The sequence below is a fragment of the Arachis hypogaea genome, chromosome 16 (genome assembly GCF_003086295.3).
Source record: "Arachis hypogaea cultivar Tifrunner chromosome 16, arahy.Tifrunner.gnm2.J5K5, whole genome shotgun sequence".
NCBI lineage: Eukaryota > Viridiplantae > Streptophyta > Magnoliopsida > Fabales > Fabaceae > Arachis > Arachis hypogaea.
In genome coordinates, this window is record NC_092051.1 from 19,919,012 (window position 1) to 19,935,385 (window position 16,374).

The following is a 16,374-nucleotide window of genomic DNA, read 5'->3' on the forward strand; positions in this document are numbered from 1 at the left end:
GGGAGCAGTTGGGAATCAATAAAGTTCCCGGCATCGAAGTTCTTCTCTATCATCGTAAGAACTCCCTCGGGGCTAGAAGACGGTTTCCTCTTCCTCGGGTTGTTAACGACAGTCACCTCTTCGTCCTCCGCCTCGACCTCTAGTTGAGGACCTGGACCACCGCTAGACCCGATCACCTCGCCCTGGGTGGGTTGGGATTGAGCTTCGGCCTCGACGGCATTGTCGAGAGAAACTGGTTTTGGGTAGCAGAGTCGTCATCGCTATCGCCAGCGAAAAATGTATTGAACAAGGCATCAAGCCCGACTTGCTCGCCAGCCATCGATACTGAAACAAAACATGGAAGCTAGTTAGTCGTCAAAACGGTTGAATAAACAAGGGCAATAACAAGAACGGGTGCACCACTAAACAACTACTCACATATATAATTCCTAGCCATGTCCCAATCACCCATGAGGATATGGGGATTAACGTGATTCTTCCCAAAAATTGCAAACAACACGTCAGCAACCCTCTTGTTCTCAGGAGATAACCCTTTGTATGTGACCTTGGTAAAGGCATTGGCTCCCGCTCCGAAACTCCAATAGGTTGGGATGCAGCGTTCTCGCTCCAATGTCAACCAAAAGGGATGCCGACCTTCAACCGGACGGACCTTAAAGTATCTATCCTTGAAACCATGGTACGAATCCTCAAATTGGCCAAAGATCCTCCGCCCTTGGGCAGACCGGAAAGACATAAAGCCCTTTTTGTCCTTCCCCTCTTTAGAAGGATTCGTCAGGGTAAAAAGGAAGAGAAACACCTCGACGGAGGCCGGCAGCTCTAGGTACTCACATACCATATCAAAACAGCAGATGGAAGCCCAACTGTTCGGATGTAACTGAGACAGCACCACATCACATCGGTTGAGTAGCACCATTTGAAAAGGAGAAAAGGGGATATGAACCCCCAGCTGGGTGAACATCGCCTTATAAAACCAGATCCAATCAGGGACCCGGGGAGAGTGTAGATTCAGTTGGAATATCCGTTCGTTAGCGGCGGGGACGAAAACCTGGTAATTGGCTTCCTCAACACCCCCTCCGCAGAGGTAGTCAGCTTGCCGGAACTCATTAAGTTCCTCTAAGGTCATTTGTTTGGGGGATTCCTTCACATATGAAGTCACCCAGGCGTACCGGTCGTACGGCTACACCCTCATGCCGAGAACCCTCATGACAGGACGCTGGGCCATACCTATAGTGGGGGCACCACTCAAAGTCAGTCTAGGAGGTCGGGAGACCGGCACTGATACCAGAATCTACAATCTACCTATTCGCAGTTAAACCAAAGCTTATCTACTGCCAAAATGAAGCCTAAATTACCAGGAATGTAGATCTAAGCACTACTTAACGAACAATAAGATCTAAGCACTACTCAATGAAGAATAAGCAGGAGCAATGACAGGTACCTAATCTGGAAAAAATGAAAATGAAATGGTCCGGCAGAAGAAAAATATACTTACCAGGAAAGTAGTTTGCAAGGAAGAAGTACGAAGGCAGGAAGGAAGACGATCGCAAGCAGTAGGCCAATACAAGCAAATTCAAGAAATGCGAGAGGGAATAGAGAATGTAGTGCAGAGGTAGTTTGGAAGCAGAGGAAATGAGTGGAAAAGAAAGGGAAGGAAGAGAAACGAAAGAATAACCGCTCTGGAGAAGCGCGAAAGTCAGGGGCAAAATAGACTTTTCCCCCTGCTTTCAAATCAGCAATAAATGCACTTAATGGCAGACGTGAGGAACGAGGCGACAAGCAGCGCTTTTCTTATGCGAACAAGCCTTCACGCGCGTAAAAGACGCGTCCTGACCACGAGCGGCCAACGAAGCGACAACACGCGAAAGAGAGAGCAGAACGCGCCAACAACGGTGCCCACGTCCATAGCCAGCGCGTTGGGGGCACTGTTACGGCCCAGCCCAGCTAGCCTAATAACCGATCTGGCCCACGAGTAACCCGACCCGTGCCGGGATAACCTGTCCGGACGACGACCTGGACACCTGCACCCCCGCTGCCAACCGCATGACAGCTGGAAAAGGAAGCTTTCTAGAAGGAGACCTCTCCTGTGGGGCCCGCCCTATTGACAGGGTATATATAGGGAGGGTCCTACCCCTCCCCCAAGGTACGTCACTACCACCCTTACTCTCATAGCTGCCTGCATACTTTCTGACTTGGGCGTTGGAGTGTCATTGTAGGTGGCTCCCCCCATACTTCACAAAGAGCTCGGGAGATCGTCGGCCCACGCGTCTCGCCCACAGGCTTAGATCCAGGCTGGTTCCCACCTCCTCTCCTGGAGCATCTCTCCAACCCGTTCGGAACCCCGAGTTACCGAACATTGTACATGGTTAGGCGATTCTGAATCTTGTACTTGTGGTTCCACACCATAAGACTCCTTCTCAAATTTTCTTTTTTCCATCTTATTTTTTTTATTTTCCATCAATAGCCTCTTAAATTGAAGCTCAACCTCTTTAATAACTTTGTTACATACTTTAATTTGTCCAGAAATTTTTGCAAGATGATATTTCATTTTATATATACCTCATCCATTATAAATATTCAAACAAAAGATACATGTAGATTGCGCCTTGTGATTTTTGTCATACTTCACAGTGAAATATTCCCAATCTGGGTCAGATTTTCCTCGAGAAGAACCTGTTTGAGATTATTGGACGGCATTATCTTGTGGTTGTTGATCACTTTGTGCTTGTTACATCTAAGTTACATACAATATACAAATTACAAATTAGTGAAATACATACAGCAGCCATTACAACAATTAGTCAGTTACATCAAAATTTAGGAATCAAAATTGAATTTACATACAGCAAGCCAGCCATTACAAATTACTAAAATTAGTGAATTACGTACATCAAAATTAGAGAATTACATAATACATACAATAGCCATTACAACAATTCCAGCAAAATTCAAAATCTAAAATTCTAACGAAACTCAAATTCCAGCAACCATTACATATAATTCACCAAATAATTAATTAACCAAATAATCCAAAATTGAATTACATACAATAGCTATTACATATAGAAGCAGAACTATGCATCAATCCATATAATTAACCAAATAAAGAGCTCTGCATCAATTCATATAATTCATTAACAAAATAAAAAAATTGGTTGAAAAACCAGTACAACTCACCACAGCAGAGAGTGGAGAAGGTGTCTACGTCACAACGGTAGAACAGAGCAGCTTCCGACGACGTTGACAGAGCAGCTTCCGCCGACCAGACGAGCAGACGACGCCGACCAGACGACCAAATGACCAGACCAGCTTCAGAGTTCAAATGACGACACCACTTGATAGAGTGAGGTTTGTGCCGGTTTAGAATTTCTCAAAACAAGAATCACTTCGTTGGTAGCATAGTCCAAACCAGCATTTAAATTCCATCAATCAAAGTTTAATTTCAAATTAAAAATAAGCGAAAGTAATTAAACCTCGGGTCGTCTTCCCTAGGAACTAGTGACAATAAGCGCACAATTTTGGTTGTGAGAAGCAAAAGGGTTTTTCAATAATGAAGCAAACAATTAAGAAATAAAAGAACACTCAAAATTGTAATTAATAAACTAATAAAAGAACTAAAGAACTATATATGTAATATAAACAAGTAAGACTCAAAATTGATGGAAATGTGGTTTAAAACATAAATGAAGCCTTGGCTTGGGATGGGTTATGGAATCCCTTTGGTGCACGGATTCCCACACTTCGTACAACTAAACCAGCAAGTGCACTGGGTCGTCCAAGTAATACCTAAGGTGAGTCAGGTCAATCCCACGAGGATTGTCGGCTTGGATCAAACAGTGGTTATCTTGTAAATCTTAGTTAGGCGGATAGAAAAGTTGTTTAATTATTTAGACGCATAAAAGTAAAATAAAGATAACGTTACTCAGTGGTTGTGAATCTAATGATAAGAAGATGGTTAAGGTCACGGAGATGTTTTGTTCTTCTGGATCAATATTTTCTTACTGTCTACTCCAATTGTGAATGATTTCTTCTATAGTAGGCTGTATGTGATCAACGCCGGTTTGAGCGGCCACCAATCTTCCTCTAGGCTGAACACCAGGTTTAGTGCGCATCCAGTTTGAATGAGGGTGAAGCTCCTGCAGTTCATCCCCTTGGTGATCCTACTCAAAACGCCACAGACCAGGTCGAATCTTCCATATCAGAGAATGCTACGCCTTGATTCTAGCCTTTACCACAAATATCCTAATCCCCTCATACCTCAGCTGAACTGATGTCTTGAGAAGTCCCCAACGAAGTCGTGGATTAGTCGTCTAAGAGATGTATAATCAAGCTAGTGGTTCATTGATATCCTATGAAAGATGCTCACTGAACCCATGTAGAATAGAGATAACTTTTGACGGTTTAACTCATTCATAAGGTTGAAGAATGGAGATACATCTTAGAAGAGAATCAAACACGAATTGAAATAGAACAGTAGTACTTTTATTAATCCATAAAACTCAGCAGAGCTCCTAACCTTAACCTAGGAGGTTTAGTGGCTCATACTGTACATAATTGTGTTCGAAAATATGATATGCTGGAGAGTGATATATCAAACATGGTTGATCTTCTCCTATATATACTAATCTAGTAACTAAGGATTACAGAAATATGATAGGCTTAGACTTGTAGTGCAAAAATCCACTTTTGGGGCCCACTTGGTGAGTGTTTGGACTGAGCTAAGGGTGTCTCCACGTGCTAGTAAGGCTCTTGGGCGTAGAACGCCCCCTTTGGACTCCCCTTTGGGCGTTGGACGCTGGCCACCTCTCTGTGGGCGTTGGACGCCAGGACTGAGGTAGATGGCTGGCGTTGAACGCCAATTTTGAGCCTTCATCTCCAAAAACAAGTATAAACTATTATATATTTCAGGAAGCCCTGGATGTTAGCTTTTCATAGCCATTGAGAACTCTCCATTTAGATATCTGTAGCTCCAGAAATGCTTACTTGAATGCACGGAGGTCAGATCCTGACAGCATCTGCTATGCTTTCCTTGCCTCTGAATCAGACTTTGTCAAAACTCTCAGATTTCAGCCAGAAAATACCTGAAATCACCATAAAACACAAAAACTCATAGTAGAATCCAAAAATGTGAATTTTACACTAAAACCTATGAAAACATAATAAAACTTAAACAAAACATAATAAAAACTATATGAAAATGATGCCAAAAAACGTATAAAATATCTGCTCATCACCCTTCCTTGTCATAACCACAACTATGATAATTATGATGGATTAATCTCACCTAGTCAACCCTTAACATCGAAGAGTAAGTCAAGTTAGCGTAATTGTTATTAATCCACAAATCTAAGCTAACTTACTAATTGCCTTAGTAAAAAAGCTAGCGTTAGTAGAAACAATAACAACTAACAACCCAAGAATTATCACTAAATGTCGGACATTATGACTCTAGTATTCCATACACTCAATCCCCCAAGCCAAGGGTGAAAATCTACCACATAATCAAAATTGGCATTTCATCAAACACATGGTGGGCGTAATCATAAAACATGCAAAATTGGGAAAATGATAAAAACTATGAACAACCAATGATCAAAATCAACAAAGGCAACTCAAACAAACATATAATAATCAAGGATCAAATTCATCAACTAGAAATCCAAAATTGCAAAACTATATATGTATTGATAAAGGAAATTAAAATATAAGAAAGTGTAGAACAAGTAGTGTAATAAAAGAGAAAATTAAGAAATACTTACAATGAAAATAAGCAAGGATCCAAAATCAAAACTTAAAGCTATAAATTCTACAAACCCTAATTAATAGTTATATTTCGGGGCGTAAATTTCTCTTTCTCAACACTTTGCACTATTTTCTAGTTTTTAGTAGTTATGTTTTTTTGTGTGAATATTTGTTTAGTATTTCATTGCATTGCACTTTGCTTAGTTGCTTGTATATATCTTAGCTTGCTTATAGTTTTATTTGCATGTTGCCTGGTATAGAAAATAATTTGGTAAAAACAACAAGAAATTTTCAAGAAATCTCTTTTAGGGCATTCCATTGATTAGATTTGAAAACTTGTTTTTCAACTTGCTTGAAATATTCATCTTATGGAACATAGAAAAGAGCTAGAACAAAACACCAAGTGAGATTTGAGCTTTAATTGGGTGGTTGTACATTTTCAACCACAAATTTTGTTCTTGTGTGCTATACTCCTTTTATGATTGTGATCTTAGATTTGCTTGAGTCTTTATGTCCTATATTTGATGTTTTAAATGCATTTAGTATGATTGAGACTATTTAAGTGAATAAATGTGGGTTTATATGATGAAATCCCCTCAAATCAATCCAAAATTTATCATTAAATATGGACTCATCACCACCGCAGCAGCTTCAATCCATGACGGTGACTTCCTTCCGCCCGTTGAAGGTCCTTCTGCCCGGTGACAACGTCGATTGTGGTAAACTGGGAGGGACGGTGGCCTTCGTTGTTGGATGAAGATTGGAACTTGGAAGTGAAATTAGGGTTTAATGTGTGGTGGCTGGTAAGTGAGGGGACTGAGGTCTGCAGTTTGCATAAGGGGTTGGGTTGGGTGGGTTATCGGGTCAGGCGGTCAGCGAATGCGGGTTTCTTTTTTTTTTTTTGCATCTCAAAACGACCCCATTTAGGACCCAGGGTTAAAACCAGCCGGTTCACTGATTAACTACCGATTTGATTGGTTTTTTCACAAATTTTTATAGGACAGTTCTGGGGTCAATCGAACCGACCAAATGACCGATTCTTGGTTAATCTGGTTGAACCGGTCGGTCCGGTTCAATTTTCAGAACCTTAGTTGATATAATTGTCAAAAACAGTGATAAGTTCAATTTTAGTTGCTAAATAAAATAGATCCTGGTCGATATAATTCTTTTTGAATTTTATTAGCTTAGAAATTATTGAATTTAAATATTTGTAATTATATATTAAATTTTTTATAATTTTATTGTATATTTAATTAAATTAGTTCAACTACAATTTGATTCCAGTTAAATATCATTAAACCATTGAATCAGTCACTCGAACGGTTCAATAACCGATTCGGTTCTCGCAACCTTAATTTTTATTACTTGTTATTGAGTTTAACTAAAAATTGATTTCTTTTTTACTTAATATCAGTCAATTTTTATATAAATTGTTTATTTATTTTAAATTTTAAATTTTAAATTCTAAACACTAAATTTTAATAAAAAATATTGTAAAAAAATTAGAAAATAATTTTATAATAAAAAATTAATTAATATTAAATATTTAAAATTAGTTGTATATAATTATTATTTTATAATATCCATAAACCACCTTGATGTTTATCAAGATGAGACTAAACTACCGCGGTAGCACTGTCTTTATAATTAGATCAGAGAAGAAACCTAAAATTGGGGCAAACTTTAATCTTTCAATAATACTGTAATACTCTAATCCATTCCATTCAATTCATGGGATGTTTAAGTTTAACTCAACCCTAATTCTTTTTAAGGGTATTTAATAACTATAAAATCAGTATATGATTCATTTAAACTTTTAAAAAAATATTATATATACATAAAAGTAACAATTAAATTAAGGGATAAGTATTATTTTGGTTCCTAACGTTGAGGGTCAGAATCAAAACCGTTCCCAACGTAATTTTTGATTTAGAATTATCCTTAATATTTTTTTCGTATTAAAACCGTCCTTTTAAATTTTTAGGGACAAAAATACTCTTTACCACTACCAGCACCTTTACCACCACCAGCACCTCCCTTACTCCACCACCACCACCTCCCTTACTCCCATCAAATACTAATAATTAGAATCAGAATCAAATTCAGAAGCAGAAACAACATCAAATTCAACGAGTACCCAATTCAACAACATCAAATTCAGAATCAACAACATCAAATTCAACAACAAAATCAACATACAAAATCAGAATCAGAAGCAGAAACAAAGCAAAAACAAATGCAGAAGCAACAGAAAATGCAGATGCAGAAGAAGAAGCAGATGCAGAAGCCAAAGCAAAAGAAGAAGCAGATGCAAATGCAGATGCAAAAGCAGAATCAGAAGCAGATGTAGATGAAGAAGCGGATGCAGAAGCCGAAGCAAAACCACCGGCAGCTCGTGGGCGACGGAGCGACGGTGGATGGGCAGATCGACAGTGATAGGAACCCAACTTAGCCTCAGATCCCTCTCTCTCTCCTTCGCGCGCCGCCCTCCTCACGTTGGGCTCCCCTTCCCGGCGACGCACTCCACGGCGACAGAAGCATGCATGAACGGCGGCAACGTCTTCCTCTATTCGCGATTCTGGCGGCGGCTCGTTGGCGGACTGGCGACAATACAGGTGTCGCAATGGTGGCGGCGGCTATGGCAGCGGCCTCCTCCCCTCCACCGGCGTTCCTCCCTTCCCCTTCCCTCCTTCTCCCCCCTTTCCCCTTTTCCTCCCCTCCTCCCCCGCGCCCTTTCCCCTTTCCTTTCTCCCCTCCCCTTCGGATCCTTTTCTTTTTTTTTTAATTTTATATTTTTTTTAAGATAGGAGTAATTTAGTAATAAAATAAAAAAATTTATTAAAAATAACGATTTTAATACGAAAAAAAAAACGTTAAGGATGGTTCTAAATAAAAAATTACGTTGGAGACGATTTCGATTCTGATCCTCTTAACGTTAGGGACCAAAACAATACTTATCTCTTAAATTAACTATTATATAATTTTATATATTTATATTATTATTTCATACATTTTCAATACTTATTTTTTATTTTAAGATCTTCTATATATATAAAAATAACTAATTTTTTATTAGTGTACATTACCATAGACATAATTATTAGACCCATGGGTTAAATAGGTAATGTTAATCATATAAATTGGCTAGCTTAACAAATCACTTAAGCAATGTTATATAACTAACAAAATTTATTTTTTTTATTAATATTTAACCAATATTTGAAATTTTAAGTAATAAATTATAAACTCAAAAATTTAATTCATAAATTCTAATAATATAAAAATAAAATATTGACTAAGTGTTAATTAATATTAATAAAAATATTAGTCTCTAATATTTTTTTCTAAGATAAAATAGAAAGTGTGGTGACAATAAATAAAGATTATGGATTTCATTTTTTTTTCGAAATTTTTAAGAAAATTTATGTAGTCTGTTTGAAAATAAAAATGTTAGATGATCAATAATTATTTTTTTTGTTTTGTTTTAGTCTTACATTTAGACTCACATTAGTAAACTCTCTATTTTTTTATACTAAAAATAGTGGCTCTCAAGTATTTTTCACTAGAAAGTTAAAAAAGAAAAATATAGTTCGCCTGATTAGCATGTTAGTCTTTCAAATATAAATAGAAAACAGAAAATTGGTAAAAATAATAAAATAATACTTTAATCATCTTAGAATTAAAATGGTGAACTCACAAATAATAAAAATTATAAATTTAGAAATGATTAAAATATTATTTTACTTCTTTATATATCAATCTCTTTACTTTAAAAAATATTTTTATTTAGCTTCAAGGATTAGCGCAACTGAAAATAAATAGATACATGTAAAACATAATTTATTATTTTTAGTTAGTAGTTAGTCAATAATATTTAAAAATATAAATTAAAAATACAACATTAAATTATTAGACTAAAAAAATTAAACTAATAACTAAAAATATTGACTAAAAATAATAACTTCTACTAATTCTTGAGTTTTTCTTAAATTTAACAAGACTTAAATAGAATATGAAAGTTCCAATAAATAAAAGAAATTATTCATTGAAGATAATCGGGTATACAAACTCCAGTATATATAATCCATTCCATGGAATGCAAATATACACTTGTTAACAGAAAAGTTAATTAAAAAAAATTAAAAGGGAAAAAAGAATCTGATATCCTCTCTAACGAAGCTACACCTTCTTCTGCTGCATCTACATACATCCAACCAATAATGAATCAAAATTGCGGATCGCAATTTACAGCGCCTACGTACAATAATCCCACTACTACCATGCACGTCACGCGAGGGGGGGCTGCTCCTGCATCGCACACGATACTAATCTCCAGAGTAGCTAATCAATTAATAATTAATTAAAGTAATACCTGACCCTGTTTAATTTAATTAACAAATTAATTAATTAATCAATCTCTGCATTGAGATGATTCATCGTAAGTGAGCTCTGATCCACTTATTACGTGGCTCTTCCCACCCTGATGCCTCTTCTTCCGTTTGCCTCCGCAAGTAATTGAGATCTCACACCCAAACACCGTCCCGAAGCACGAAAACAACCCTTTCTGCTGCTGCTGTTGCTGCCGGTTCCCGCCTATGCTACTCCGCCTCCCCGGCGTTTTACCTACACCGCGCTTAGAGCTTTTGTATTTCTTCACCTCAAACTCTTCACTAACTTCCGATGGAGGCGCCGATTGTTGATGGTCCAGATCGTAAGCAGGGGTAAGCTCAATCCTCCATCTCTCAATCTTCGTCCTCATCCCTACTTCCGAGTTGCTATTCCCTGTCCAACCGTCGATCGCCGAACTCTCTGCCGATCTCGGTGGCAGTGCCGGCATCGGATACAATCCTTTTGCTATTGCCGCCGCCACCACCGATGGCGACGGACCTACATCCGAACACAACGAACCGTTTAAGTTCACAATTGGTGTGCCCTTCCGCAGAGTGAGAAACTCCGACTCGTCGTGTCCGTCGTGGGCGTAGAAGTTTTGGCCCGCTCCTTGGTAGGTATAATCGTTGATTGTTGAATCGTTCTTCTCGCTCTGGCATCTCTGCAGCGTCAAGAGCTTCTGATCGTTGATACCGTTGTCCTGGCTCTCGGCGTCGTCGTTTTGGTGTCTTGTCATCTTCTTAGGGTCCTTCAGATCCCAATAACCGACGGCGGAGTTGCTGAGTTCGGAATACATAGGCATGCTCCTCTTTGTGCTATCGAGGAGCGTGACGCCGATGTTGAGGATCCCCTGAGGGCGACCGGAGGGCCTTCGGATCTGAAGCGCGACGAATCGGAGGTTTGGCTTGCGGTTCCCGGAGCGAGAGGAGGGCGGGATGAGGTTGCTGACGAGGACCCCGACGGTGCCGACGAGAACATCGCGAAGCCATGCATTGGTGTAGATCTCGATCATGATAACGGAATTTTCGTTGCTGAGGAAGTCTTCATCAACCCTGTACACGAACTTCTCGTTCCACGTTGGGTTGGTGTGACCTACTTCGTCGACCCGCGTGGCTAGCTTGCGTTCAGGGTTCAACCACGCCACCGCGTAGGCTCGCATGGATTTCGAAATCGGTGCAAGATCCTGCGCCGATATGATGTTTATTTCTAGGAGCTGAAACGGAGCTGCAACCGACATTTTATGATTTTGTTTTGATATATATGCGACGCACGGATTATTATAATTAGTGGTGGCGTGTGACGGGGGAGGCGGTGGATCTGGCCGTGTTCGATCGTCAGTGTGGTGGTCACAAACCACGCACTCTCCCCCGAAAGTGCGCGCCAAAATGAAAATGCTATCTCTTGTTTCCTCTCTATCTCTCTTTTATATCTATAAAATTCCCGAGTCATTTATCTGGTTAATTATATTTAGTTAGAGCGGAAAAAACTGAATACGTGGATGGCATATGCCACCTTTCAGGTTTTGGGTGATTGAGGGCGCAAGGAAAGGAGCTTATTACGTTCTGTTGAGTTAATTAATTAGTAACGTAACTATTTGTATGTTGTTACCGTTTAGAGAATAATGGTTACCACTCGTGCCTCTTGCCTTGATTAAACATATAATAATACCCGCTTATAGGTTGAGACAATCTCCATTCCCTCAATTGTCATTTGGTTCGTCCAATTAATAATTAGGATGGAGTTGTTTTGGGAGATTGAGTTGAACCTAATAATAGTTGAATACTAGTCTAGTAACCCGTATCATGTATGAAAAAAATTTATGCATATAATTATGAATTAATGGAAACAAATTAAAAAATAACTATTGATGACTATAAACATAGAGAATGTTTTGAAAAGTGAATAATGATATATAATAATTGTTTAATATAATTAAAAATTATAATTAATAATATTATGTATACGTATTGTTGTTAAATGTTTATATATAATGGGAAGTAATTAATTTACGTAGTTAAAACAAAGTTTTTAAATAATGATGAAAATAAATTTGATGTATATATATTTTTACGACCTTCTAAACCAATATGTGAATTGAATAATAAAAAAAATGAATGGTTAATCTGATATAATTTTATTAATGATATAATTTAGCAATAAAGTAAGATACAAATTTAAGATATATTTTAGAAGGTTTTTCCGTACATGATATTCATTGTTGCTGAAGCAAATATACATGTTTTATTTTGAATCAATACTCTTAAACCTAGCTTAGATTTAACCTTTGATAAAGTAATATATAATTGTCCGTGTGTAAAAACTGACTTGGGTAAATAAAACTCAATTGTGCTAAGAGTTTGTCCTTGTGACTTGTTAATGGTCATTACAAATGAGACGACCAATAAAAATTGTCTTTTTTGGAATCTGAAAGGTAATGTTAGATTATTAGGAATCATATTCATACGAGGTATTAGAATAACATCTCCTACTTTATCTCCGGTCAAAATAACACACTCTATTACATGATTATCTAATCTCTTTACCTGTAATCTTGTACTATTGCAAAGTCCATTAAATTGGTCAATATTTCTTAATAACATAATAGAAACACCTACTTTTAATATAAGTTCATGAGGTGGTAACCCTGAACAGTTAATGACATTTAGTACATCAAGAATAAATGCATCAAACTCTGACTCCATGCTACCTTCTTCAACGCACATAGAGTCAGAACTCAAATAAACCTTCTCGTCTGCTTCAATATACTTCATTATAAAATTATATAATTGTTTACAATTATCCAATTATAGTGAACTTAATAAATACTTTAAATATATAGTAATTAAATCTGAAACAAAGAAAATAAAAAAAATTATGCTAAACAAAAAAATAAATAGTTGTATTAAATATAACCTATTTAAATTTAGCTTGAATTATGTATAGAGTACGAAAAAAGTTATCAATAATTAAATATTAGTTTGAATTATGTATAGAGTACAAAAAAAAAGTACGAAAACAGTTATTAATAATTAAATATTAGCTTGAATTATGTATAGAACACGAAAAAAGGTAGATAACATATTAAAGATGTCGAAGAAAGAAAAAATATAGAAATAATAATATCTGAACAAATATAATAGCTTTAAATATAAGTTACTTTTGTAGCATATGGCGTATGAATTCACTAAATATATAACAAATGAACATTACATTATTAATGCATTTAAATAAAAAATTAAGAAAGAATGAATAAAATTTTTTCATAAAATCACTATATCTAAAATATAAATATAGAAACAACTACAAAGTGGTAACCTTAAAAAATAACCATTGAATTTTTTTTGTTACTAAAAAAAAACTAAAATCATATAAAAATAACTACAAATATGAATATAAAATTAACATTAAACATGATAAAAAAAATGTTCGATAATAAATAATCATACCAGGAATCCAGGATAATGTGTTTGTTGTCAGTTGAGTTGTTAGTAATGTGAGGATTAATTAAAGTTGATCTTGATGTATAAGCCAATTGCTCATCAATTATATTGTAATTCTCCTTTCCTTTATTTTTTAAGAATTTATTTGATGAGTAGAACACTGCCTAGTTAACTAAAGGAATGAAAGAAGATTGAGTAATGATATATATAAATATTTGGTTGTATAATAAATATGAATGAGAGGTCTTACCATTTGATATACTGAATAGAGGAGTTTTAGAATGTTGAAAGTTATCATTTTGAGAAACTCCATTACTAGTTGAATATACTTGATTGATACATAACGTTGAATTAGTTTTCTTATTGAGCAAATGGTGAGAAACAAAGCCAGTACTTAATAGACAAAAATATGATATATTGTTACCAGAAATTATGTGGGACCTTTCTCTTCATTGAAAATAATGTGTTGTTGTTTGCAAAATCTGATATTAGTATACATAGTATATTAAAAAGGATAAAAAAATATAAAAAACTTAGAAACCATATGAATATAATGATCATATTACCATTCTCAGAAGCATTCTGCATGAAATATTGTATTTTTCTATTTCTCTTCTCCTTGATGATACAAATCCTCCTTAGCCTAGCTAACATAGGATTTAGCTTATATTCTATTGAATCCATCTATTACCTAATAACACTTAAAAAAGTTAAAAGTATGACCATGATGAGGTATATTTGAAATATAAATGATGTAAACATTCAAAAATATAAAGTTGGCAGGAGATTGTGAAAATTTATTTAAAAATTTCATGTGATTCAAAATGTGAGAAATTATGTAATAAAAAATATAAAAGCTACCTAAAAAATTGGAAACAAATAACTAATTCTTTAAATAGAGTCAAAATTATATGTATGTTCTAAAACTTGAACATCAGTGAATGAAAAAAGAGTAATGTAATGAAATCTATTGATTGTACATGTGTACTTGAAGATGTTAGCACCGATGACAATGTAAGGAAATACATGATGGTTAGTAACTAAAAAATATCCATGAAAAATATGATTTGTATAATGTTCCTGTAGCATGAGTTCCAATCTTGGTATTCAAAATCAAGCATTTAGTTTTGTCTAAAATATGGTGACTTCATGTTAAAATAATGTTAGTTAACAAAAAAAATATCTGAATCACAAAAAAAGGTTAAAACTAAGCTGATGAAAACTTTGAATTAAGTTTTAGCATAATTTTAGTAACAAATTTATAAACGAAGTTGAGAGAAGAGGTTATCGATGGGCACATTGCTATGTAATTAACAATTGTAAGATTGAATCGAGTAATTTAGTAACAAAATCATGTAAAGATAAATGATAAAATAAATAAATACCAAAATGAAAATTAATAACTTAGGATTAAACATTACACGGGAAAGACAAACAAATTTTAGAGTAATTCACTAAACCATAAAACCTCCCCTAAAGCCATGATTAAGAATGGCTCGTGAAAGGTAAACACTAATAACTATTCAACAAATTAATAGTTCAGAGGATTACTAAACAAAATACAAAATACTTAACAAAGCTGAGATATAATCATAATGATCTTATCATCGAAAATAAAGCAAGAATTTAGATCTTTATGATTTTAGGCAGCATAATAGTCTCATCAATTGAGTTAATTGTGAGCCTTACTACACTTCCAAGCCTAAGATGGTTCTCAATCAGAAACTCTCTCCATCCATTGGTCATGAACACCTCAAATAAACGATTAGAAAATGTCCATTGTAAAGTCATGTTGTATGACCGGCCACCTTCCATAATGAGCCTAACATGAGTATACATATTAGAGAATGCTTTCAAGACAAACTTGATTGGTAGTATCTGAAAGATACAAAATGAAAAAAAAGTAACACATTGTACATGTTTAGTTAGTTTGAGTTAAATATAATATTTTCAGAATTCACAAAAAAAAAAAACACGTTACCAATGAACCAGAAAGAAGTTTTTGTTCTATAATGAAACATACGCATGATGATGAGTATGAAGAGTTGGGTTCCTTAGTAGGGAGAAACTCAAAAAATAATGAGCATTATATCCAGTAGAAGAAGGATGGTGGTTGGGAATAAAAACAATTTGTTCCTCATTGGATAGCTTAAAGAAATCATGAAACTGTACTAGTATCATCTTTTGACAATTTATATCTGGTTCAAGGTGTGAAATCCCTTTAAAGCTAATCATTTGATTAGAATGTGTGATACTTTCAGAGTTGAGTTGGTGATGGTCATCCAAAGGAAAAACATTTAGATCAATTAATGTTGACTGACAACTAACTGAATCCATATTCTGTTTTGGTTGTAATTTTTTAACGGAAGTGGCAGACACCAACTTAGAAGAACTTCTCAGTGTAGAGTGCAGCTGATTATTCTTCTTAGATGAATGCTTGTAACGTTTGTGATTTTTCTTTGATGGCTTATAAGTAACTTTTTGGTAGTGAACAGCCTAAAGTACATAGTGATATTCTAATATACGGTCTTTACCTTTAGACGTAAATATTGAATGTAACAGTAACTTCATATCATAAATACTGGCAGACAATTTATTCATGAACCTATCCCTAACTATGATGACAAAAGAAGATGTCCTTGTAGAGATACCTTAGCTTAATGGTACCTCTGTTGAATAATCTATAAAGATTAACTAGGTTCTCAAGACCTTCGATTATAAAAGCATTCGAATGACCTCTTAAAATACGTAGCTGAATCTGGTCATGTTTGGAGTCAATAATCAGCATTTTATCCTTAAAGGATTT

At 35.5% G+C, this 16,374-nt stretch overlaps 1 protein-coding gene across 1 annotated transcript; it reads right to left on the bottom strand.

Annotated features, from left to right (window-relative positions):
* Nucleotides 1–9,758: 9,758 nt before the first annotated feature.
* On the bottom strand, nt 9,759–11,538 carry LOC112759052 (uncharacterized). The gene has a single exon (XM_025807874.3). The coding sequence runs from the start codon at nt 11,363–11,365 to the stop codon at nt 10,151–10,153; it is 1,215 nt and encodes a 404-aa protein (XP_025663659.1). The 5' UTR covers nt 11,366–11,538; the 3' UTR covers nt 9,759–10,150.
* Between the last annotated feature and the right edge of the window lie 4,836 nt (nt 11,539–16,374).